We start from the raw sequence: 25952 nt of genomic DNA on the forward strand, positions 1-25952 counted from the left end.
AGAGGAATTTGTTAAGTGTGTCCAAGAAAATTTCATGATTCAGTATATGGATGTACCTTCTAGAGAAGGAGCAAAACCTAACCCTCTCTTGGGAAATAAGGCAGGGCAAGTGACTGAAATTTCAGCGGGGGAGCGCTTTGGTGCCAGTGATCATAGTTCTATTAGTTTTAACATAGGATAGACCTGATCTAAAAATTAAAGTTCTGAATTGGAATAAGGGCAATTTTCATGATTTGAGGCAAGAACTTTCAAAAGTTCATTGGGAGAGGCTACTTGCAGGTAAAGGGATGTTTGTAAAGTGGAAGGCTTTAAAAAATTAGATAAGAGTTCAGTGATGTATGCTATGATTAGTGTGAAGGATTAGATGAGGATTCCCAGAAGTATGCTACAATTAATACCCATTAGTGTTTGTACCAATGTACAAGACTGCTACCTGAAGTATCGTCAATCTGTGCAATTTTTCAGTAGACAAGGGAGGACATTTACAAGATGTACCCCAGATCGCCACTTGTCTGGATAATGTTCTGATAAAAGGGAAGACCATTAAGGAGTATTTTGAGAACTTGAACATAGTCTTTAGACATTTCTTCCAGATGGGCATCTGTCTTAGAAAGGAGAAATGTGTGTTTCAGTCAACTCAAGTGACTACTTGGGCTACAGAGTCAACAATACCTATTGGAAGATAAAGTGTAGGTCATCGCATTTGTACCAGAGTTAGGTCTTTCTTTGGGCTAGTCAACTATGATGGAAAGTTCATTCACAACCTGGTCTCCATCCTGGCACCTTTGCATCAACTCTTAAAAAAGGGTCAGCCATGGAAATGGTCGCATAGCCAAGCCATAACCCTCAGGGAAGTGAAGAAACAGTTATCAAGATGTAAGGTGTTGCTAAGATCCCAAGCAACATCTGGTATTGAAATGCTATGCCTCCAAGAAAAAGGGTAACACCCGAAGCGTCGACTTCTCCACCTCCTGATGCTGCCTGGCTTGCTGTGTTCTTCCAACCTCCTGCCTGTCTACATACCTGCAAGGACAGCATCGGAATAGTATTGGCTCATAGGTGGCCCAATGGAGAGGAACACCCAGTAGTGTACGCATCCAGGATTTTGGCTGATGCAGTAACGCATAAATACATCCTGATAGAGAAGGAAAGTTTGGTGTTCATATTGGGAGGAGAAAGTGAGGACTGCAGATGCCCGAAACGTCGATTCTCCTGTTCCTTGGATGCTGCCTGACCTGCTGCACTTTTCCAGCAACACATTTTCAGCTCTGTTCATATTGGGAGTCAGCAAGTTCCACCAACACCTTTATGGACCTAAGTTTATAATAATAACGGACCACAAAGTCCTGCTAGGTCTACTTAAAGAGGACAAGGCAGTGTCACCCATAGCTTTGGGGAGAATTCAGCGATGCTCTTTAATACTGAGTATGTATAATTACAATTTGGAACACTTTCTGTGGGGCCAGGTAGCAAATGTGGATGTATTGAACTGCCTCCCGCTGACAGATACACCACCATTGGTACCGCCACTGGAAGAGTCCATAATGGTTTGAAAGTTTCTGGACATACTTAGACTTTGGAGGCAGAAAGATCCAATCCTGGCAAAACTGAAATAGCTAGTGGTGATGGGGAAAACCAAAGACTCATCACAACCAGAATTGAAATCTTTTTAGACCTCAATGGAGCACATCACAGTAAAGGATGGCATATTATCATGGGGAGTAGTCCCAAGCAAAGGTTGCTGCCAGTTACTGGCTGAACTCCACCAGGGTCATCTAGGGGTTTCCAAAATAAAGATGTTGGTGAGAAGTTATGTCTGGTGATCAGGATTGGATATAGACACAGCTGCGTTGGTAATGCAGTGCTCAGAGTGCCAACAAGGACAGCTCCCTTAAATTCATGGGAATAATCTGGTAAACCCTGGACTTGGTTATACATCGATTATGCAGGTCCTTTTGTGGGCTCAATGTTTGTAGTCATTGTAGATGCCAACTCAGTAGCTGGACATGCACAGATTCATTTGTTAAACACAAGGACAATGACAGAAAAACTACACTCATCCTATGCAATACACACATTCCTGGAAGTTTGATCCCAGAAAATGGATTATTGTTTACTCGCAGGGAATTTGAATATTTCCAAAAGTCAAATACTGTTCGTCATATCAGGACAGCTCTATACCTTCCATCATCCAATGGTCTGGCAGAAAAAGCAGTTGAAACTTTGAAACTAGGCTTAAAGATACAGCTTATAGCTTTGCTAGTTATCAACCTGTCCCAGTTCCTGTTTGATTATAGGACCATACTTCATGCAACTACAAGGATAGTTCTAGCAGAGTTACTAACAGGGAGAATACTCTGCACCAGGTTAAAACTGATCTTCTCAGACCTGGGTGGGAGAGGGTCAAATGGCATCAGGAATCACAATGCTGGAAATGAGTCTCCACTAAGCAAGAGAGAGAGTTTACTTAAGGGGATAAAGTTTAGCCATGGGAATGGCCCTGCATGGTTAAGAGGCATGGTCCAGTGACGTATAAAGTTTGGGTAGGTGCAACATTCCTGAACAAATATGTGAACCATATGAAAGCTGCAAACTCACAAATTGTGTAGGAAAAAAATGTGCCTGGCTCCTCAACAACCTTTTTGAATGTTCCAGAACACATGGGTTCTCCCTGTCTTTCAAATGCTGAAGGTACCTCAGAATTTGAGATGGACATGGTGGATGTTGCCCCCTCAATGTCCTTGCTGCATATAGAAGAGAATTAATTACTTCTGAGACATTCCAGGCGCAAGAAGCGAACTACGGTGCATTACACACCACCCATATCGGAGGCAGAGTTAAAGGAACCTGACCCAGGAGGGGCGAGAAAGAAAATGGCCTACATCCTCAGACTCAGAGAGGGAGGGAGGTAGTGATTGTAAGGAGGCCAGCCAGGTGGACCTCATAGAATATGAGTTCCCTAATTGGGGATATTAATCTGGTCCAATCAGGGAGCCCTGGCTGACAGATATAAACAGGAGTGTCAGAGATTCTCTTCACTCTGAGAGCTGACTCTGAGAAAATTGGATCAGTGTCAATGACTTTGCACTTATAAATAAAGGGTGAATGGGTGACAGGGGTACCAGCCTCTGTGGAGTTACTTCAGTATAGCTAGTAAGTTTGCAGATGACACCAAAATTGGTGGTATAGTGGACAGTGAAGAAGTTTATCTTAATAGTACAGCAGGACCTTGATCAGATGGGCCAATGGACTGAGGAGTGGCTGATGGATATTAATTTTGATAAATGTAAGGTGTTGCATTCTGGGAAGGAAATAAAGGCAGGATTTGCACAGATAATGGTAGGACTGTGGGGAGAGTTTCCTAACAAAGAGACCTACAGGTGCAGGTGCATAGTTCCTTCAAAGTGGAATCGCAGGTAGACAGGGTGATGATGGAAGTATTTGTCATGTTTGCCTTCTTTGGTCAGTGCATTGAATATAGGAGTTGGGATGTCATGTTGCGGCTATACATGACGTTTAGAATACTACATTCAGTTCTGGTTTGCTGCTAGAAAGATTTTGTTAAACTTGTAATAGTTTGGCAAAGATTTCCAAGGATATTGCCAGGATTGGAGGATTTGAGCTATAAGGAGAGGCTGGATAGGCTGGGGCTTTTTTCACCTGGAGCATTGGAGACCAAAGGCTGACCTTGTAGAGGACCCTTTATAAAATCATGAGGGCATGGATCGGCTGAATAGCCAATGGTCTTGTTCCCAGGGTAGGGGAGTCCAAAACTAGAGGAGATAGATTTAAGGTGAGAGAGGAAAAATTTAAAAGGGATTGGAGGGGCAATTTTTCTCTTAGGCGGTGGTGCATGTATGGAATGAGCTGCCAGAGGAAGTGGTGGAGTTGGGTACAATTACAACATTTAAAAGGCATTTGGATGGGTAGATGATTAGGAATCACCTACATGGCTATGGGCCAAATTCTGGCAAATGGGACGAGATCAGTTTAGGATATCTGGTCAGCATGGATGAGTAGATTGAAGGGTCTGTTTCCATGTTGTATAACTCTATGACTTGGAGATGTCGGTGTTGGACTGGGGTGCACAAAGTTAAAAATCACACAACACTATGACTGTATTGAAATTGACAATGGAATTGCTCAGCATACTGAAATTTCAAGATTGGAGGCAGTGTATATAAATATGTATCAATAACTTACAAATAAAATTGAAGATTTCAGTAAGGCATAAAACCAATTCACTGGCAGTTTAGACTGCTGACAAACAACAATGAATTTCTGTCATGAATGGAAAGTTTGTGAGTACAGCCCTTTTTTTCAACAATGACTATTTACGATTTCAACATGCAATCTGGCTACCTTGAGTTACTTAAGATCTTCAATACAGTGTGTAGCTTGACATTACAAGACTCACAAAAGCTCTTCTGCAACATTAAAGCCTAGTTTGTATCTAAGCGTTGGACTGACTAACATTTCTGAATGAGTTTTGCTCACTGCAATAGCAGCAAGCTTGCATTATTATGGACTCAGTAAGTGTTAATCACATAAACTTTTATATGCTGGTCCACATTGGTGCTCTGTGTCACAAAACTTCGATGGAAAAGAATGCATAAATAGATAGAAAGGGAACAGCTTTGCAACACAACATAATTGTCATTCACAACACCTCAATCCAATTTCCCAACATAAAATACTTATGAACATAATCATTGTCACTTGCACCAAGAACATTTGAGAAAATGACTAATATAACCTAGTTACAGGTGAGTAAAGTAACAACAATGAATCCTGAGTTTTTATTGGAGTCTTTACCAAAGACCAGAAAATTTGAGAAATAGTCAAAGTTAAAAATCACACAACACCAAGTTATAGTCCAACAGGTTTATTTGGAAGCACTAGCTTTCAAAGTGCTACTTCTTCATCAAGTAAACCTGTCAACCTTGTCCACCCCAGTCCAACACTGGCATCTCCAAATCTAGAGACAGTCAGCACATTTGGGATCATCTATCATTGGAGAACCAGAAATACTGCCAGACCTTTTATGTATTTTCATGAATCTATAGCTTTATTTTGGACTTTTCTCATTAAGTCACTGTGCATTTCTTCAAACACCTTCTTTAGAAATAATGATAAATTAACTGTTTTGGAGGGTATCACAATCATACTGCATACAATTGAGCAAGTGAGTGTTTTTCTTACACTTTTTAAACACTTATTTGCAGAAATACACATTATAAACAGACCTCATAAGCCACCAGTGCAGTTTCAGCATGCTTTTAAATACAATTCTTGTTTCATAAAACATAGAACATAGAACAATACAGCACAGAACAGGCCCTTCAGCCCACGATGTTGTTCCAAACATTTGTCCTAGCTTAAGCACCCATCCATGTACCTATCCAATTGCCACTTAAAAGTCACCAGTGATTCTGACTCTGCCACTCCCACAGGCAGCGCATTCCTTCACCTTAAATTTATGTCCCCTTGTAACACTCTGTTGTACCCAGGGAAAAAGTCTCTGACTGTATACTCTGTCTATTCCCCGATCATCTTATAAACCTCTAGCACTCTCAACCTATCCTCGTACAACCTATTCTCTATTCCAGGCAACATCCTGGTAAATCTCCTCTGCACCCTCTCCAAAGCTTCCACATCTTTCCTAAAATGAGGCGACCATAACTGCACACAGTACTCCAAATGTGGCCTTACCAAGGTCCTATACAGCTGCAACACTCTTGAATTCAATCCCTCTGCTAATGAACGCTAATACACCATAGGCCTTCTTACAAGCTCTATCTACCTGAGTGGCAACTTTCAAAGATCTATGAATATAGATCCCAAGATCCCTCTGCTCCTCCACCTTACTAAGAACCCCACCGTTAACCCTGTATTCCGCATTCTTATTTGTCTTTCCAAAATGGACAACCTCACGCTTGACAGGGTTGAACTCCATCTGCCACTCCTCAACCCAGCTCTGCATCATATCTAAGTCCCTTTGCAGCCGACAACAGCCCTCCTCACTATCCACAACTCCACAAATCTTCATATCGTCTGCAAATTTACTGACCCACCCTCCGACTCCCTCTTCCAAGTCATTAATAAAAATTACAAACAGCAGAGGACCCAGAACTGATTCCTGCGGAACTCCACTTGTAACTGGGCTCCAGGCTGAATATTTACCATCTACCGCCACTCTCTGACTTTGACCGGTTAGCCAGTTCTTTATCCAACTGGCCAAACTTCCCACTATCCCATGCCTCCTGACTTTCCGCATAGGCCTACCATGGGGAACCTTATTAAATGCCTTACTAAAATCCAAATATACTACATCCACTGCTCTACCCTCATCCACATGTTTGGTCACCTCCTCAAAGAATTCAATAAGACTTGTAAGGCAAGACCTATCCCTCACAAATCCGTGCTGGCTGTCCCTAATCAAGCAGCATCTTTCCAGATACTCATAAATCCTATCCCTCAGTACCCTTTCCATTACTTTGCCTACCACCGAAGTAAGACTAACTGGCCTGTAATTCCCGGGATTATCCCTATTCCCTTTTTTGAACAGGGGCACAACATTCGCCACTCTGCAGTCCCCTGGCACCACCCCATTGACAGTGAAGACGAAAAGATCATTGCCAACGGTTCTGCAATTTCCTCCCTTGCTTCCCACATAATTCTAGGATATATCCCGTCAGGCCTGGGGGACTTGTCTATCGTCAAGTTTTTCAAAATGCCCAACACATCTTCCTTCCTAACAAGTATCTCCTCTAGCTTACCAGTCCGTTTCATACTCTCCTCTTCAACAATACGGTCCCTCTCATTTGTAAATACTGAAGAAAAGTTCTCATTCAAAACCTCTCCTATCTCTTCCAACTCAATACACAGTATCCCACTACTGTTCTTGATCGGACCTACCCTCGTTCTCGTCATTCTCATGTTTCTCATATACGCATAAAAGGCCTTGGGGTTATCCTTGATCCTACCCGCCAAAGATTTTTCATGCCCTCTCTTAGTTCTCCTAATCCCTTTTTTCAGCTCCCTCCTGGCTATCCTGTATCCCTCCAACGCTCTGTCTGAACCTTGTTTCCTCAACCTTATGTAAGCCTCCTTCTTCCTGCTTACAAGACATTCAACCTCCCTCGTCAACCAAGGTTCCCTCACACGACCATCTCTTTCCTGCCTGATAGGTACATACATATCAAGGACACGTCATATCTGTTCCTTGAAAAAGTTCCACATTTCAACTACATCCTTCCCTGACGGCCTGTGCTCCCAATTTATGCTCCTCAGATCCTGTCTTGCAGCATCGTATTTAGCCTTCCCCCAATTGTAAAACCTGCCCTGTTGCACACACCTATCTCTCTCCATAACCAAGGTGAAAGTCACAGAATTGTGATCACCATCACCAAAATGCTCACCCACTAACCAGCCCATCACTTGTCCCGGTTCGTTACCCACTACCAAATCCAATATGGCCCCCCCTCTGGTCAGACAATCTACATACTGAGTTAGAAAAGCTTCCTGGACACACTGCACAAACACCGCCCCGTCCAATCTATTTGATCTAAAGAGCTTCCAATCAATATTTGGGAAGTTGAAATCGCCCATGACTACTACCCTGTGGCTTCTGCACCTTTCCAAAATCTATTTCCCAATCTGTTTCTCCACATCTCTGCTGCTATTGGGGGTCCTATAGTAGACACCCAACAAGGTATCTGCTCCTTTCCTATTTCTGACTTCAGCCCTTACTACCTCCAAAGGCAGATCCCCCTCGAACTGCCTTTCTGCAGCCGTTATACCATTTCTAATTAGCAACGCCACCCCCCCCCTCCTTTTTTACCACCCCCTCCAATCTTACTGAAACATCTGTAACCAGGAACCTCCAACAACCATTCCTGTCCCTCTTCTATCCACGTTTCCGTGATGGCCACAACATCGTAGTTCCAAGTACCGATCTACGCCTTAAGTTCACCCAGGAAGCTTGCAGAAGCAATGGTTGTTGTTAAAAAAGAACCTTTGAAAGGTAATATTGCTGAAGCTTTTAGTTTTGCATAGATTACAAGAGACACAAGGATGCCAAATGGAAACAGTTATCTTTTCTCATCAAATTCAGGTTGATGTCACAGGTAGACAGGGTGGTGAAGGTGGTGTTTGGTACGCTTGCCTTCATTGGTCAGACCATTGAGTACAGGAGTTGGGACATCATTTTACAGCTGTGCAAGGCATTGATAAAGGCACATTTGGAGTACTGTGTACAGTTTTGGTTGGCCTGCAACTGGAAATGATACAGAAAAGATTTACGAAGATGCCCTGAGATTGAAAGGTTTGATTATAAGAAGAAGCTGGATAGGCTGGGGCTTTTTTCCATGGAGTGCAGAAGGTTGAGAGATGACCTGATAGTTGTTTATAAAATCATGAGGGGCAGAGATAAAATGAATAGTCAAGGTCTTTTCTCCGGGGTATGGGAGTCCAAAACTAGAAGGCATAGGTTTAAGGTGAGGAGGGAAAGATTTAAAAGAAACCCGAGGGTCAACTTTTTCATACAGAAGGTGGTATGTATATGGAATGAGCTGCCAAACAAAGTGGTAGAGGTGGGTACATTTACAACATTTATAAGACATATAGAAAGGTACATGGATAGGAAAGGTGTAGGGCCAAGTGTAGGCAAGTAGTACTTGTTCAGTTTGGAAAACCTGGTTGTGTGGACTGGTTTGACCAAAGGGCCTGTTTCTGTGCTCTGTGACTCTAAAATGTATTTAATCAGATTTAAGAGATATTCCTGGAATGACAGTAAAGTTAAAATAGACCACACTGCTGTCATCTTAGCCTGAGGGTCACCATACTTCAGGTCATGGAATCATACAGCACAGAACCAGACCATGCTGTCATCCATGCTTCCTGAACTTTGAATGGGGAGGCAGGGGAAGGAGGTTGAGAAGCAGAGTCCTTCATGATGACCTTAGCTGATAATGGAATTGAATCTGTTGGTGCCACTGTGCATTGCAAATCTGTTGTCCAGCCAATTCAGCTAACCAGCACATCCTCCTGTGATTGAGGAGGGTACTTCTACACACACTAAGCTCATATAGCCAAATGAGTAACTTGTCTGACTTAGAGGTAGACCATCATGCACTCAAGAAGGGACTCTCGCGGTTCAATGGTGGTTCCCATTCCCACCCCAGCTGAAAAGTCCTGGGTTCAAGTCCCACCTCACTCCAGAAGCGTGTTGTAGCAGGTCCATTATCAATATCTACTTCTGCACACCGTCATTATTGAACCATGATTTGGAGATGCCGGTGTTGGACTGGGGTGTACAAAGTTAAAAATCACACAACACCAGGTTATAGTCCATCGGTTTAATTGGAAGCACTAGCTTTCGGAGCGACACTCCTTCATCAGGTGGTTGACCAAAGGGCCTGTTTCTATGCTCTGTGACTCTAAAATTTATTTAATCAGACTTAAGAGATATTCCTGGGATGACAGTAAAGTTAAAACAGACCACACCGCCACCTGATGAAGGAGCAGCGCTCCGAAAGCTAGTGGTGTTGTGTGATTTTTAATTATTGGACCACGAATGTTGGTTCAAATTACCTTCCTGTGGCGGGTGTGTTTTGGTGCAGTTGGAGCGGAGGACGCGGCCCCTTTAAGAGTGAGGCGGGTTCCTTATTTGGCAGCGCGCGAGGGCGGCCAAGGAGCGGCGTTTCCAGGAACGATCAGTTAGTCAGCTCGCGGCTGGTGTCCGCCGCAACTCGGACTGTCGGCCTCAGTTCCTCAGGAAGGAGCTAAGTCAACAAACGTCCGGATAACGAGAAGAATTGGCGACGAGGAGGACAATAAAGGGGGTGGGATCGGGGACGAAGCCGAAGGCACCGGTTCGCCCGCGGAATATTCCAGATTAAATTTCTTCGCTTTCCCTGGGGCTGCGGCCCGGGATGCGGGCGCCGACGATGCTCCTGCTCGGAGTCGGGCTGCTGCTGACCTGGGCGTCGAGTTTGCGCGGTAAGAGGCCTCCGTTTTCTTGCCGGGGCGGGGTGTCAGTGAGCTGCCAGGGTTGGAGAAGAGTCCGAGGCTGTGCACTCGGACCGTGAGGCCTGGCTCCCATTGTCCAGAGTAACCGACACTCGCCGCCGATCCCTCTCCGGCATGGGCCTTGATTTATTTTTATTTCACACGTACTGCCGTTGCTGTACCTCGTCCGGTCGTGTTTTATTTAACTTAAACCCCTGGTTTATGAGAGTTTCCTTCCAGCTTATGCTGCAGTTGGCTTAGTCCTCTCGGCTATCACGGAAGACTGAGAATCTGTCGTTCTTCCATTTGTTTTGGTGTCTGTTATAGACTTTTTATTTTAACTTTATCTTTTCCTTTTTTAAATCCCTCCCTCTTATCGATTATCATTTCCTTGTGTTCATTGTGCAATCTCCTTCTTCTGGTTTATGCATGTTCCAGCAAGTCGGCGACACCCAGTATCACATCATCAAACCTTCACTGCTTTCTCTTAGTTTCAGTGAAACAGCGAATGCCGAAAAGCCCGATTTTCATGTGCATTATGCTTTCCATTCTTGTTAAGTGGCGGGTGGTGGTTGCTTTTGATCTCGCATTTGTCGCGCTGTTTGCATTTTGCAAGGCACGAACGCGTCAGGAAGTAAGGTGAGCGCCTCGCATCGTAAACAGTGTTTTTTTTTAATGGGGATGTGACTCGGGCACTGAAGATCTTGATGGTCACTGACATGCAATTCTGATGCGGATTTTTAACGTGGTCAACAATTTTCAGACTGATCGTTTTTTCAAATGACTGGAGAAAATGCGTCGCCCACATGTACGGCTTACAAAGGAACCTCTGAAGTGGCCCTAAATTTCTGCAGCCTACTCATCTGTCAGAAACCAATCAATCTGACTGGCAATGTTCCATGACACTTTGTCACGCACAGTCATAAAGTTACCCAGCAATTCTCGAAGTCAGTGGTGAATTGAATCACATCAGTCCATGTAACCGTGAATACCGTATTAGTATTCTTGAAAAGATCAATCATGGTTCCTTATTCCACGTAGTGATTGCTGCAGGGATCGCCGTACCTCTTTTTGTTTATGTTGGACAAAGGGTGGAATGACTTGTTGTTTTTCTTCAATTTTTGTCAAAACCCGAGAAGGATTACTGCTTGAATGAGGTTCTGGCGGCAGCTGCAGCCACCCGTGGAACTATAACATGTGTTAACAGCACATGTAGAGTATATCCACTTTTTAAACAATCGGGAAGTTTTTAGACTTGATTGAGGAAAATGTTTTTTTTAGTCGTCTTTAATCCAATCAATTTGTCTTGCTCACGTGATACCTTATGAAAGGTACCAACTATGTGATATCAAGTTACTTAAGGAATATTAACTAAATTTTGCAGCTATTGTCTTGGATGTGTGGTTCGAAATTGTAGCATGTTTCAGTTGCAAATTCTTTTCAAATGTTTTGAACATCAGTACCCGGTTTTGCATCCCTTCTGTTGCCTTGTTTGGTTATGGAGACATGAGGAGCTCTGAAACAGTAAGCCGTATAGATACATAGAGATGTACAGCATGGAAACAGACCCTTCAGTTCAACTCGTCTATGCCAACCAGATATCTCAACCTAATGTAGTCCCATTTGCTAGCACTTGGCCCATATCCCTCTTAAACCCTTTCTGTTCATATACCCATCCAGATGTCTTTTTAAATGCTGTAATTGTACCAGCCTCCACCACTTCCTCTGGCAGCTCATTTCAGACACTCACCTCCCTCCGTGTGAAGCAATTGTCCCTTTATATGTCTTTCCCCTCTTAACCTGAACCTATGTCCTCTATTTCTAGACCCCCCCACTTCAAGGAAAAGACCTTATCTATCCCCGTCATGATATTATAGACCTTTAAGATCACCCCTCTGCCTCTGTCGTTGCACGAAAAAAAGCCCATCCTATTCAGTCTCTCCCTGAAGCTCAAACCCTTCAACTCTGGCAGCATCCTTGTAAATCATTTATGAACCCTTTCAAGTTTCACAGCATCCTTTCAATAGGAGGGAGACTAGAATTGCACACAATATTCCAAAGACAGCCTAACTCATGTCCTGTACAGCCGCATTATGACCTCGCAATTCCTCTACTTAATGCTCTGACCATTAAAGGAAAGTATACCAAATGCCGCCTTCACTGTATTTTTTGTAATAAACATGAAGAAGCAGTTTGACAGGCTAAAGTTATCGTGAGGTCTTGCTCTGTGTAGGTTATCTGACCGAAGACCTGTGGGTAACAGTTGCCATTCATAATATGACTCTTTTGTTTTCCTCCATAGTGGAGAAAGAAAGTATTGTACTGAGTCTTTCTAATCTGATAGTGCATTTATGTGGCACAATTTTGACATTTTTAGTTGTTGTGCTCAGTACAAGGTCCTGTTAGCTAAGTTGGCTACATAGCTAATATGGTTCAATGTAATATCAGCAACTCTGGCTTTATTCCTGTTCCAGCAGAGGTAGACTGATGACCTGTCTCCCGTCCGAGAATGGCAAAACATCCCAATGAAAACTGCCAAGTAAAATAGCATAAGATGGAGCTTTAACAGCTAGCGGGCTTTCAGGCAGAGTGCGTGTTGAATGAAAATATTAATCCACTTTCAGTAGGATACTGTTAAGCTAGAATTGTTTGAAATTTCTCTATTTTGGCTTAGCATATGAATTAATATTGTAACATGGGCAAGAATACAGTATGGGGCTCTCACTCCACCTCCAAGTGAGATTCTCTTTTTTTTTGTATCTGAAGTTTCCTGTTATGAGTTTCCACCCATTTTTCTCTTTTCCGACAATAAGAGGAAGTTTAATTCCTTAAGGGCTCAGCGACATGGGAAAACCTTTCCCAGTACAAAAATGCCAAATGCTTTGTTTAACAATGAATGTTTATCCTCCCAGAAACTGTTAAGATGTGCGAAGTTTGTTAGTTTTAAAATTTGATGTTTTGTGTGCTTTTGAGAACATGACAAATTTCTTGTGTTGATGGTGTGATATTAATTGTTGCAACTATAAATTATTTTCAAGTTTTCAACACTTATTTTGGGGCTGATTCTTTTCAAGAGTAGAATTTTTTGTGAAGAAGGAAAGTTTTTATTTTGTACTTTTTGACTTGTACCACTGACTGTGTTTTCCTTTGTGAGAAGATGGTAGGAGAGTAAGTGCCCCAGTCTCAACCAAATTGACATCTGACGTGAAATTATCGAGGCACAGGAGCTTTTTGATATTGATTTCAATTTTTTTGTGACAACTTCAGGCTGTTTGGTGGAGTGCAATTGTATGGTAAATGGACTTCCAGCTTGCGTCTTTGTCACAATGTATTTCCTGTCTATGTTAAAAATGAATGCCATTCAGTGGAAATAATTCTTCAGATGAATCATAACGTTACTCTTCAATATCGAAAGTAACTGTCTTAATGTAAAGATAGTTGGAGTTTCCCTCAGTTGAAGTCTGTGTTTGGTAGAAATCCGCGTGTTTCTGTTCTCAGTCAGTCTTTGATTTTGCTGCTGTCCTACCCGCAAAATTAGAATAAGTTGGTATCTAAGCGTAGTGAATTATTCTAATTTTATTTGAGACTTTTTGTTGAGGAGCTTCATTATTCTTTCCACAAGAATAATGTGAACTTAACAATGCAGAAGAAGTCTCTTATTCCCTTTTTATATCTAGTTAAAAACACTGCAATGCTTTCCCATATTATGCAGGCCAAGATAATAACTGAGCTTAAGTTTTTCGCGCCATTACATTAATAGGTAAGATTTTGTAGTTTAGACTTTTAGAGTAAGCTTCTGACTATGGGATATAACAAGTAATTGTTCTTTCTGTTTAAAACTGGAAAAGCAATACGAGAGTAAGAACGGCCTTTTCCACTGACTTTGTGCCTGAAAATCAAGCCTGACCCTTGAGCACAGAGTTGGTGAGTGTACCATTTATGAGGTGCAGAGTTTTGGATCAGACATTAAAGCCCCCACCTGCTGCTGGATGCCATGTCAAAGATCCCATGGTTCTGTTTTGAAGAACAATAGCAGAGAAGTCGTTGCTGTCCTGACCAGAATATTTATCTCCATCAACATGACAAACAAAATTTTTTTTATCATACTTTGTCTGAGGTGTTAACAAAGCTCAAGTTGACTGCCAAGTTTATAAGTTTTAACTATGAGAAGCCTTCAGAAAGGAAGTTAGTGGGTACAAAGCATTTGACAAGTCTGCTGGTCACGAGAAGCATGTTATGAATGAAAGTCTTTTGGGGAGGGTGCAATGGGGACATACGGGTGAAGTGGAACATTTGCAGCGAACCCTGATTTCCCTGTCACAGAATAGTTAGAGCACAGTGGAAGCTATTTGACCTGTTGGGTCTATTTTGACTGTCGGTAAGAGCTGTTTAACTCATGCCAGTCTACAGACGTGGTCTGCTGGTCACACACGTTCTTTTGTTTGTATATAATCCAATTCTATCTTGAATGCTTTGTTTGGATCTGCTTCTACTCCATTATGAGGGCATGCATTCTGAGTCTTAACTACTTGTGCTTAAAATGGTTATTTATGTCACCACTTATTCTTTTGCCAGTTCCTTTAAGTTTGTGCCATCTAGTATACAAACAAATGACATTTTGTTTCAGGAGTAGGGAAAGGCCATTCTGATGCCTGAGCCAGTTCTGTCTTCAATAAGCTCATGGCTGATCTGAATGTAACCTCATCAAAATTCCTGCACACTCTTGATTAACAATAATCTATCTACCTCCTGTGCTTAAAAGTATTTAAGGACTCTGTTTTCACAGCCTTTCTCAGGAAGAATTCAAATGAGTATTTCGTCTAATCTGTTTGAAATGGGTGACCCTTGGCTTTTAAAAGGACCTCTAGATCTAGATTTTCTTTTGCATAAGAGGAAACATTGTCTCCACATCCACTGTTAAGTCCCTTCAGGATTTTATATGCTTCAGTCATGTCGTCTCTTATTCTGCTACATTCCAGATCCCAGTATCGCCTGTCGAACCTTTGGTCATATCACAACCTGCTCATTCCAGTATTAGTCAAGTAAACCTTCTTTGAATTGTTTTCAATGCATTTGCATCCTTTGTTAAATAAAGTGACCACTATGCACAGTACTGATGTGGTCTCAGTAGTACCTTGTATAACTGAAGCATAACATTCCTATTTTGTATTCAGTTCTCTTTGCAATAAATGATTCTACTAAATTTCATAATTACTGGCTGAACCTGTATATTTTGCGATTCATATGGGAAGGCACTCTGATTCCTTTGTATCTCAGAGCACTGCAATCTTTTACCATTAGATAATTACTATTTTCTTTGTTCAACCATAATGGACACTTTCACGTGTTCCCACATTATGCTCCATTTGCCACATCTTTGCCCAAACATTGAAAAAAAATGGAGAAAATGAGGATTGCAGATTCTGTCGATCAGAGTCAAAAAGTGTGGCACTGGAAAAGCACATCAGGTAAGGCAGCATCTGAGGGGCAGGAGAATCGACGTTTTAGGCATAAGCCCGTTATCAGGAGTGTCCACGTTGCTGATGAAGGGCTTATGCCTGAAACTTCAATTCTTCTGCTCCTTGGATGCTGACTGGCTGGCTGTGCCTCCCAGTGCCACTTTTTCAACTTTTTAATATACAATCTTTTTGTAGCCACATATTCTCTTCACAACTTTTCTTGCTTCTCTTTGTATCTGCCCCTTCAAATTACTTATGCAAATTGTGAACAATTGAGAGATTCCAGCACCAATCCCTGTGGCACACCACTACCTTACATCCTGTCAACCTGAAAAACAACATTTTGGACCTCATTCTCTGCTTTGTTAGCTAGACAATCTTCAATCTATGCCAATATGCTACCTCCTGCCCCCAAGTTTTTATTTTACTTAAGAATTTTGGCACACAATGGTGTCCCATCAAATTTCTGTTATAAATTGAAGTATAGCACGTCCACCAGATTTCCCTTTATCCACAGCATGTTACCTCCTCAAAGAACTTCAATAGATTTGTCAAACAAGATTTTGCTTTCACAAAACCATGTGGATTGTGTCTGATCATCTTGAACTCACATAAGTGCCTTGCTGTAACTTGTTTAATAATAGCTTCTGAAATTATCCATATGACAGAGTTTTTAAGTGAACCGGCCTAGAGCTTTTGTCCTTTCTGTTTTGTTGCCTTTTTGAATGAAGGAATTGAATTCATTATTTTCCAATCTAATGGGGCTATCCCTGAAACAAGGGACTTTTTGAAAATGGAAACCATGCATCAAGTAGATCATTTCAAAATCCCCAGATGAACTTTCTCGGGATGCAACTCTAACCATGCCCAGCAGCATTTGTCTGATGATTGATTGTGATTTTTCCCCTGTGCTGTGCTGTGTCGTGCCGCCCCCCCCCCCCCCCCCCCCCCCCCCCCCCCCCACACACACACACACACACACACACACACACACACACACACACACACACACACACACACACACACGAAAGGCTTTCTCCAAATTGTGTGGCTTTCCAGCCACTGCGGTCCCATGCAAGCTGACTGGGTGTTGACACATTGTATCCTCTATGGTGAAGGCTGATGTAAAGTACCCATGGAGTTTATCTGCCATTATTAATTAGTCTTGTGTTCTATAGAACTGATTCTCTCTTTGTTAATAAAAACAAAAAGTGCTGGTAAAGCTCACAGTTCTGGTGGCATCTGTGGAGAGAAATCCAGTTCATGTTTCGGGTTGAGTGACCCTTCCTCACTTAAACTCTAAAATTTTAGGACTTCTTAATATTTTTAAATCTCTGGCTAAATTGCTCTATACTCTCCACGTATTACATGTTTGGTCATTCTTTGCTTTTTTGATGTTTTACTGTCCAGTGTTCTGCTCTGCTACCTCAACACAATTATATACTTTTTATTGAAAATTGATACTATGAGGATGAAATATCGTGGGGGATGGTGGATTGTCCCCTTAGTATTTTTGTTACTTGTTAGTATATGTCTATTCTGTACATTCTGAAATAGACCTTTTTTTTTGTAAGAGGTGCAGTAGCACACATTTATCGATCTATCCTTTTAGGTGAAGTCACCATAGCAGTCCTATTCAAGTTCAGTGGTATGGTATGGTTCTAGTGTTTGCTGGATCAGTGGTGCTGGAAGAGCACAGCAATTCAGGCAGCATCCGAAGACAGGCAAAATCGACGTTTCGGGCAAAAGCCCTTCATCAAGAATAAAGGCAGAGAGCCTGAAGCGTGGAGAGATAAGCTAGAGGAGGGTGGGGGTGAGGAGAGAGTGGCATAGAGTACAGCGAGTTTGTTTCAGGACATGGTTGAAGAGCTTCAGGGCTGAGGAAATGACCTGGGAGTTGCAGTGAGAGAGAGACTCCCTGAGATTCTTGTAGAGAGAGGAGGAAAACTTCTTCAAGGCAGGCTAGTGTTTGCTGTCCTACCAACAGAAATCCCAGAAGTTATGTGGCAATAGTTAAACACTGAGCTTTGTTAGAAAATAGTTTTGCTTGCTCTGTCTCCAGTTGCTAGTATTAGCAAAGCCATGCTGATTCTTTTGTGTCTATGGATATGCCAATAATATGGCTTTTCACGAAACTACTTTTTTTCTGTATATTTTAAAAAAACTTGTTTTCTCTTCCTGTCCTGAATTTTGGAGATTGTTCTCCCATAATTGAGGTCACAATTTTGCTCACTAAAGTTATCAATTTGAAATGTTACAGAATCTACCTCGTAGAATAAATTTTCATTACTAGGCTAATTGAGAGAGATCTGACTGCATTTTGTATTTTTGGCTAACTTGCCATGTGATTTTGTTTTCATTTTATGGTTGTCTATTCAGTGTGCCATTTTCTGTGATGGGTCTTTGATATGCTCTTTGTTCAAAAGCTTCAGACAGACTTAAGAGAACCAAGGTACATGTGCTTGCTTGGTTTAGTCTTATTTCCTTTCTAGGTGGGAAATGCCTAATCTCCCACTTGACCTTCAGCGGATATTGCAGCCAAACTAATCGTAAGAGTGTGGCATTGTGGCTGAGTCTTAGTATTGTGAAATCCAGTTGCATAGAAGTGCCTATTTGAAATGCCATTTAGTTGATCCATGAATAAAATTGTTGATTTTTAGGGCAGAACCACGAAACCTGAGTCTTGAGAGAAACCAGATCAAATTAGTACAAAAGGAAACAAGAAATGGAGTTTGGCAATTGTTTACTTTTGAAATTTGTCCTTGATTCTGTAATTCTTAGAGCAGCTTTTTCTCCTTTTTCTTTAATCAAAAAAATAACCTTCTTGTTCTAAAGATAGCTTATTGCATCACGAATCTTAAGTGAATTACAGCACTATAAAATATATTTCAAGATTCTGTTTGCAAAGCACAATAAATGCTAAAAGCCTCAAGTTAAATTCAGGAAATGTTCATTTGTATGTCGGTGGATTGTCTCTCACATTGGATTTGCCCAAATAGTCATTTTGGTTCTGTTTGGTCCCTAAAGTAAGCTCTAGTATTGGTATGAGCAGTGTAAGAAAAACAAAAAAAAAATGAATATACAACCTTGTGTATTGTACAAATTTGACTAGCTGGTCGAAATCCTAGATATTGGAAACAGCACTGACGTGACAATTACGGGAGTGTGAGATGAATGACATTGGAGCATTATGGCTGAATACTATGGATTAATTTAAATAAAATTCCCATCTTGAAATATACTACTATTGAACTGGTTTGACAAGAAATAGTTTGTTTTTCTTATCTCTTCGGTATTCACAGACAACTAGATTGTAATTTCTGTGAAAGAGTACATGTCTCATGGATGCCGAAACAGTGACCTGTTAATTCTGAAATACTTTTGTTCTCATTTTTATTCTTCATCTCGTTCACTCACAGCTTATATAGAATTTGGTGCATGGATATTCATACCTGCTTTGGTGTTTGGATCCAGATGTAACGTATCAGAAGGGTTGCAATGTGTGCACGTAAGCGTATCCATCTGTAGGATGCTGCCACAGCAGTTGTTCGTTTCTGTGCCAATAGGGTTGTGTTGGGTTCGTGGTGTGCATGCTGCTGTTAATTTCAAATCTGGTTGCTTTGCATTTGTTCTCCCAACGCTGTGGTCTAAGACCATCCATGTGTTCCTCAGTAACATTTTGAGTGTTTGGAAGGGAAGAGAGGTGAATGGAAGATGTGGAGATTGCGCAGGTGGGAACTATCAGGTGTTTCTCAGAAGTTGGAATTGTTTCTATTTGTCTCTTGAAGCTTGACTCCTGGATCAGTTGATGGTATTTTCATCTCTTCGACTAGAAGTCGAGTGAGGCAAGAATGCTGCAGCCTGAACCATAGGGCATACAGTTTATTGGATAGAATACTTGGTGAAGGTGAAAAATGGTCTCTGAATCCACAGTATATGAATGACAAAACTGATTGAATATCTACACTCCTTTCTTCAATTAGACTTAATTAAATGTGCTAGGAGAATATGGAAGTACGAAGACTGTATTAAACTTAAGCACAAACTGTACCAAAAAATGAAAGAAGAGGCACAGGCTGTTTGGCCTAGCTAATTGATATTCACATTTATTCTTTTAGGTAGTCAAATCTATGAAGTTTCCTGATCATTTCCTGCATTCGTTCTACCTACATATCCAATGCAATGTTGGATGTTGACTAAGCTTTTTTTGTCCCTAATTGATTTATCCTTCGAGTTAATCTCACAGACTTGCATTTCTCCACGTAGAGAGCTGTCTTTCTCATCTGTCAAAATCTCTCAACTTTGATCCATGGCTTACTATTTTTCATACTTTTTCGTCCTAGATACTGTTTTCATTCACTCTATCCCTTTATTTTTGATGCTACACAATCTGATAGTGCGTGTACTGTTATTCAAGTTTTACCTTCAAACTTTGTTTCTCTTGAAATAAAGGCTGGTAATTTTATTTATTAATCTAACGGCAGCAGCAACCTGTCCAATTAATTTTAATTTTTGACTCTGTAATCCATTAGTCTTTTCACCACACATTTCTGTAATCAAAATAAATTTACTGTGTTTCTCACAAAATTGCATCACTGTACAAGAGCTTTGAATTCCATCTGCATTTTATACTTCATTTCCCCATTTTATACTTCATTCACTTTTTACTGTTTCCTTTTCATTTTCTGAAAAGTTAACTACATTCTCTTTTCATGTTCTATTTAAATATGGACACCACACCTTTTAAGATTGTAAACAAAATAAATAAAATCCACAAACCTGACTGCCCCAGCTGACCCATTGTCTCCGTCTGCTCCTGCCCCACCGAACTCATCTCCGCATACCTTGACACCGTCCTGTCCCCCTTAGTCCAAGAACTCCCTACCTACGTTCGGGACACCACCCATGCCCTCCACCTGCTCCATGATTTTCGCTTCCCCGGTCCCCAACGCCTTATTTTCACCATGGACATCCAGTCCCTGTACACCTCCATCCCCCATCACGAAGGACTCAAAGCCCTCCGCTTCTTCCTTTCCCGCCGTACCGACCGGTACCCTTCCACTGACACCCTCCTTCGACTGACTGAACTGGTCCTCACCCTGAACAACTTCTCTTTCCAATCCTCCCACTTCCTCCAAATGAAAGGAGTAGCCATCGTCACCCGCATGGGCCCCAGCTATGCCTGCCTCTTCGTAGGATATGTGGAACAGTCCATCTTCCGCAACTACACTGGCCCCACCCCCCACCTTTTCCTCCGCTACATCGATGACTGTATCGGCGCCGCCTCGTGCTCCCACGAGGAGGTTGAACAGTTCATCCACTTCACCAACACCTTCCACCCCGACCTCAAATTCACCTGGACAGTCTCAGATTCCTCCCTCCCCTTCCTCGACCTTTCTATTTCTATCTCAGGCGACCAAATCAACACGGACATCTACTACAAACCGACCGACTCCCACAGCTACCTGGACTACACCTCCTCCCACCCTGCCGCCTGTAAAAACGCCATCCCATTCTCCCAATTCCTTCGACTCCGCCGCATCTGCTCCCAGGAGGACCAGTTCCAAAAATGTACAACCCAGATGGCCTCCTTCTTCAAGGACCGCAATTTCCCCCCCCCCCGACGTGGTCGACGATGCCCTCCACCGCATCTCTTCCACTTCCCGCTCCTCCGCCCTTGAGCCCAGCCCCTCCAACCACCACCAGGACAGAACCCCACTGGTCCTCACCTACCACCCCACCAATCTCCATGTACAGCGCATCATCCGCCGTCATTTCCGCCACCTCCAAACGGACCCCACCACCAAGGATATATTTCCCTCCCCTCCCCTATCAGCATTCCGTAAAGACCACTCCCTCCATGACTCCCTCGTCAGATCCACACCCCCCACCAACCCAACCTCCACTCATGGCACCTTCCCCTGCAACCGCAGGAGGTGCAAGACTTGTGCCCACACCTCCCCCCTCACCTCCCTCCAAGGCCCCAAAGGAAACTTCCATATCCGCCACAGATTCACCTGCACCTCCACACACATCATCTATTGCATCCTCTGCACCCGATGTGGCCTCCTCTATATTGGGGAGACAGGCCGGCTACTTGCGGAGCGTTTCAGAGAACACCTCTGGGACACCCGGACCAACCAACCCAACCACCCTGTGGCTCCACACTTCAACTCCCCCTCTCACTCCACCAAGGATATGCAGGTCTTTGGACTCCTCCATCGCCAGACCACAACAACACGACGGTTGGAGGAAGAGCGCCTCATCTTCCGCCTAGGAACCCTCCAACCACAAGGGATGAACTCAGATTTCTCCAGTTTCCTCATTTCCCCTCCCCCCACCTTGTCTCAGTCAAATCCATCGAATTCAGCACCGCCTTCCTAACCTGCAATCTTCTTCCTGACCTCTCCGCCCCCATCCCAGTCTGACCTATCACCCTCCCCTTGACCTCTTTCCACCTATCGCATTTCCGAAGCCCCTCCTCCCTACCTTTTATCTTAGCCTGCTGGACAAACTTTCCTCATTCCTGAAGAAGGGCTTATGCCCGAAACGTTGATTCTCCTGTTCCCTGGATGCTGCCTGACCTGCTGTGCTTTTCCAGCAACACATTTTCAACAAAATAAATACACTATCAAGTGACCAAAGTACTGAGACATGAAGGCTATTCTCTTGGATCCGTTCTGCGAAAACTGTCTTTCAATCCTATTCTGCATTCTCCCTTTTTAACTTTCAGTCTATGTTTATTATCCTTTTTTGCCATAATTCCATATCCCTTGATGTTCTCCAATCATATCTGGAGAAGCACCTTGTTAGAAGCATTCCTAAAGACCATTGACAGTGCAACCACTGCAGTTCTCCCATTTTCCATGTACTGTATTCAAGAAACTAGGTTTGTCCAGCACACTCTTGGTTTTAGAAGTCAGTGTTCCTACATCTAACTATCTTCTCCATCTAGTTATTTTGGTACACTTTGTGCCTCTGTTCATTTGGATGAAGTGTGTGATGTTGCAAGCTTATGTTTGTAGCTTTTATAACTTTCATTTTGAGTTAAATATGAAGCTGTCTCTGATTACAATTCCAACATGGAATACCAGAGGCAAAGATCTAGCAAATAGAATACTATGTGGGGAAAATGTTAAATTGTTAATCTTGTCTGGAATAACAAAAAAAATATCTAAATGGTGAGAAATTTCAGAGCTTTGAGATACAAAAGGATCTGTCTTCCAGTGGATAAATTTTAAATGGTTAGTGTACATGTGCAAGGAAACAAATAGGAAAGTGAATGGGGAAAGGGGAATTAATTACCTAAATAACCAGGGTATGCTTCAGTAACACAAAGCACTGCTAAGACTACATGCGCAGTTAATGTCACCTTTTATGGATGGAAGTAGATGCATTGTAACCAGTTCAGAGAATACAGATGAATACAGAGAGTGGTTAGATTTTCATACGATCAGTTGTACTTGCATTTGCTGGAGTTTAGAAGAGTGAATGAATGGTGACTTGATTGAAATGCACAAAATTCTGATGGGCTTTGATAAGATAGTTGTAGAAGGAATGTTCTCTCTTGGGGGAGACCTAGAAATAGGGGTTGCTGTTGAAATGGGCGTCTCCTGATTTTCTTCCTGAACTGAGGTCAGAAGCAGAGCACTTAGGATATTTTTCAGGGACAGGAGATGGCTTCTTGATAAGGGTGAGGATGAAAGTTTATTCGTAATCGCAAGTACAGAGGAATCTCAATTGGTTTGGCATTCGATTATCCAAATTTTGGATGATCCCGGCAAGATTGCAAGGTCCCAATGCTTGGCTAAACTGTTATCTGAGCATGCAGTTATCGACACAAAGTCCCCACCCAAGTAATTTGGATAATCGACATTTCTTTGTATGTGGATTTGAGGTGAAAATCAGATCAGCTGTAATAATCAGTGGCAAAACAGGTTATTGGGTGCTGAATGGCCTATTCCTCCATTTTCATATACACGTTTAAAAAGGAAGGTATCACACTGAGCTGGTAAAGTGCACCCTTAAGCTTGCATGAGATGCATTGTTGCATGAAATGGAAATCTCAAAATCTAGAAAACTTGTGTTTTCCATTTTATGACATTGCTTCGGGATTGTGGTGTGATACTTAAATTTAACCAATTTCTTTACAACTTGATGTCATCAGTTATACTATCAGGTCAGGGCATGTTGATTGGAGAGTTTTGTCAGGGTCTATCATTTTTGTTCATGTTATGAAAGGAGAATTTCATAATGCCACATCAGAGGAGTCTGACACAACCTATTTTCATTCACCTGTACTCATTTTAGCTTTAAACCTTCATTTGAAAGCGTGGCACGTTTCATTACAGATAGTCAACACAGATATTGGTTAGTACCTTTTTTTTTAAAAGCTAAATCAGAATTGCTTGAAAATATAACTTTAAACAGATTCCAGAGGATTATGATTCATTCACTTGACGACAGGTTTGATTGTATGTGTAATATCCTTGGGTTGTTGGAGAGACCAGATTAGGATTTGAGCATGTGTTCATATCCATACACTGACCTTGGCATGAGGATAGCATTTGATTTTGGTTCGAATCATCCTTGTTGTCAAACAGCTTTCTCACAGTGTCAAATGGGTATGGTTTTGCAGTGACTTTGATACCTTTTGGAGCTGCATTCTAGTCCATATTGGTCTCTCAAGTTGAATGTTTCTTTTTGTGATTTGCGTATTTTTCATTTAACTTGGGTAACTTTTATAATTTTAGCTTTTCTTTCATGTGCCGCTTTTTTCCCTTGCGAAGTATTGTTGCATCTTTGGCAGAGAGAATTCAGTGATCTGAGTTTCAAGATTGAAAGGTTTGTCTCCACAGATGCTGTCAGACCTGAGTTTCTCCAACAATTTCAGTTTTTTTTTCAGATTTCTAGCATCTACAATTCTTTGTTAAATTTTAGGATTGTTGCTACTGCTAGCATTCAGCCATATAGCTCAGAAACAGACCCTAGGGTCCAACTTGTCCACGCTGACCAGATATCTGAAATAAATCTAGTTCCATTTGCCTACACTTAGCTAATATCCCTCTAAATCCTTCATATTCATATACCCATCCAGATGCCTTTTTAAATTCTGCAATTGTACCAGCCTCCACCACTTCCTCTGGCAGCTCATTGCATACGTGTATCGTTTGCTGTGTGAAAAAGTTGCCCTTTGGTTTCTTTTTAAATCTTTTCCCCATTCATCATAAACCTGTGTCCTCTCGTTTGAACTCCCTCACCCTGGGGGGATAAACCTTGTCCATTCACCCTATCCGTCCCCCTCATGATTTTATAAACCTCCATAAGGTCACCCCTCAGTCTCCGCTCCAGGAGAAACAGCCTCCGCCTATTCAGCCTCTCCCAATAGCTCCAACCTTTCAACCCTGATAACATCCTTGTCAGCCTTTTCTGAACTTTTTTTTGTATAAGCATGGAGACCAGACTTGCACATTCCAATCATGGCCTAACCAATGTTCCGTACAACTGCAACATGACTCCTATACTTGATGCATTGACCAATAAAGACAAGGATACAAATATCATCTTGGCTGTCCTATCTACTGGTGACTCCCCTTTTAAGGAGCTATGAACCTGCACTCCAAGATCTCTTCAACACTCACCATGACCTTACCATTCAGTGTATGATTCCTGCCCTGACTTGCCTTTCCAAAATGCAGTACCTCACATTTAGCTAAATTAAACTCCATCTGCCACTCTTCAGCCCATTGGCCTATTTGATCAACGTTGTGTTCTGCTCGGAGGTAATCTTTGCTGTCCACTGCATGACCAATTTTGGTGTCATCTGCAAACTTACTAACTGTACTTCTTATGCTCACATCCAAATCATTTGTATAAATGACCAAAAGCAGCAGATCCAGCACTGACCCTTGTGGTACACTGCTGGTCACAGGCCTCTAATCTGAAAAGCCACCCTCTGTCTTCTGCTTTCAAGCCAATTCTGTATCCAAATGGCTAGTTCTCCCTGTATTCCATGTGATAAAACGTTGCTAACCAGTCTACCAATCGGAACCTTGTGGAAATGTGGATTGGACACAGCTATTTGAAGGGAAGTCCACATTTGAGATGTGGGAGACTTTCAAGGATAGTGCAGGATAGGCATATCCCATTGAAGGCAAAGGATAGGAAAGGCAAGTTTCGTGAACCGTGGATGACAGGAGAAATTGTACGACGAACCAAGAGGAAAAGGGAAGCATACATAAGGTCTCGGCAGCTAAGAACAGAACTGGCCCTGGAAGAATATTGGAAGAGTAGGACAAGTTTTTAAACGAGGAATCAAGCGGGCTAAAAAGGGTCATGAAATAGCTTTAGTGAGCAGAATCCAGGAGAATGCCAAAGCATTTTATTCTTCTATAAGAAGCAAGCAGGTAACTAGAGAAAGGATTGGTCCACTAAAGGATAAGGAAGAAAGGCTGTGTGTCGAACCTGAGAGAATGGGTGAGA

General features: G+C 42.2%; 1 protein-coding gene across 2 annotated transcripts in view; it reads left to right on the top strand.

Annotated features, from left to right (window-relative positions):
• Nucleotides 1-9711: 9711 nt before the first annotated feature.
• The window catches only part of adam10a (ADAM metallopeptidase domain 10a), a 165309-nt gene continuing 149068 nt past the window's right edge, over nt 9712-25952 (top strand). Inside the window, exon 1 of one of the 2 annotated variants that reach the window (XM_087981441.1) lies at nt 9712-10002. Coding sequence is in view for 1 of the 2 variants with exons in the window: in XM_043677449.2 (XP_043533384.1) it covers nt 9936-10002 (67 nt within the window). In the remaining variant the exon portion in view is untranslated. The remainder of the gene's footprint in view (nt 10003-25952) is intronic. The other variant, XM_043677449.2, reaches the window with a different exon arrangement.

Source organism: Chiloscyllium plagiosum, unplaced genomic scaffold (genome assembly GCF_037043375.1).
Source record: "Chiloscyllium plagiosum isolate Xiang-an unplaced genomic scaffold, Cpla_swu_hap1 HiC_scaffold_39, whole genome shotgun sequence".
Taxonomy (NCBI): domain Eukaryota; kingdom Metazoa; phylum Chordata; class Chondrichthyes; order Orectolobiformes; family Hemiscylliidae; genus Chiloscyllium; species Chiloscyllium plagiosum.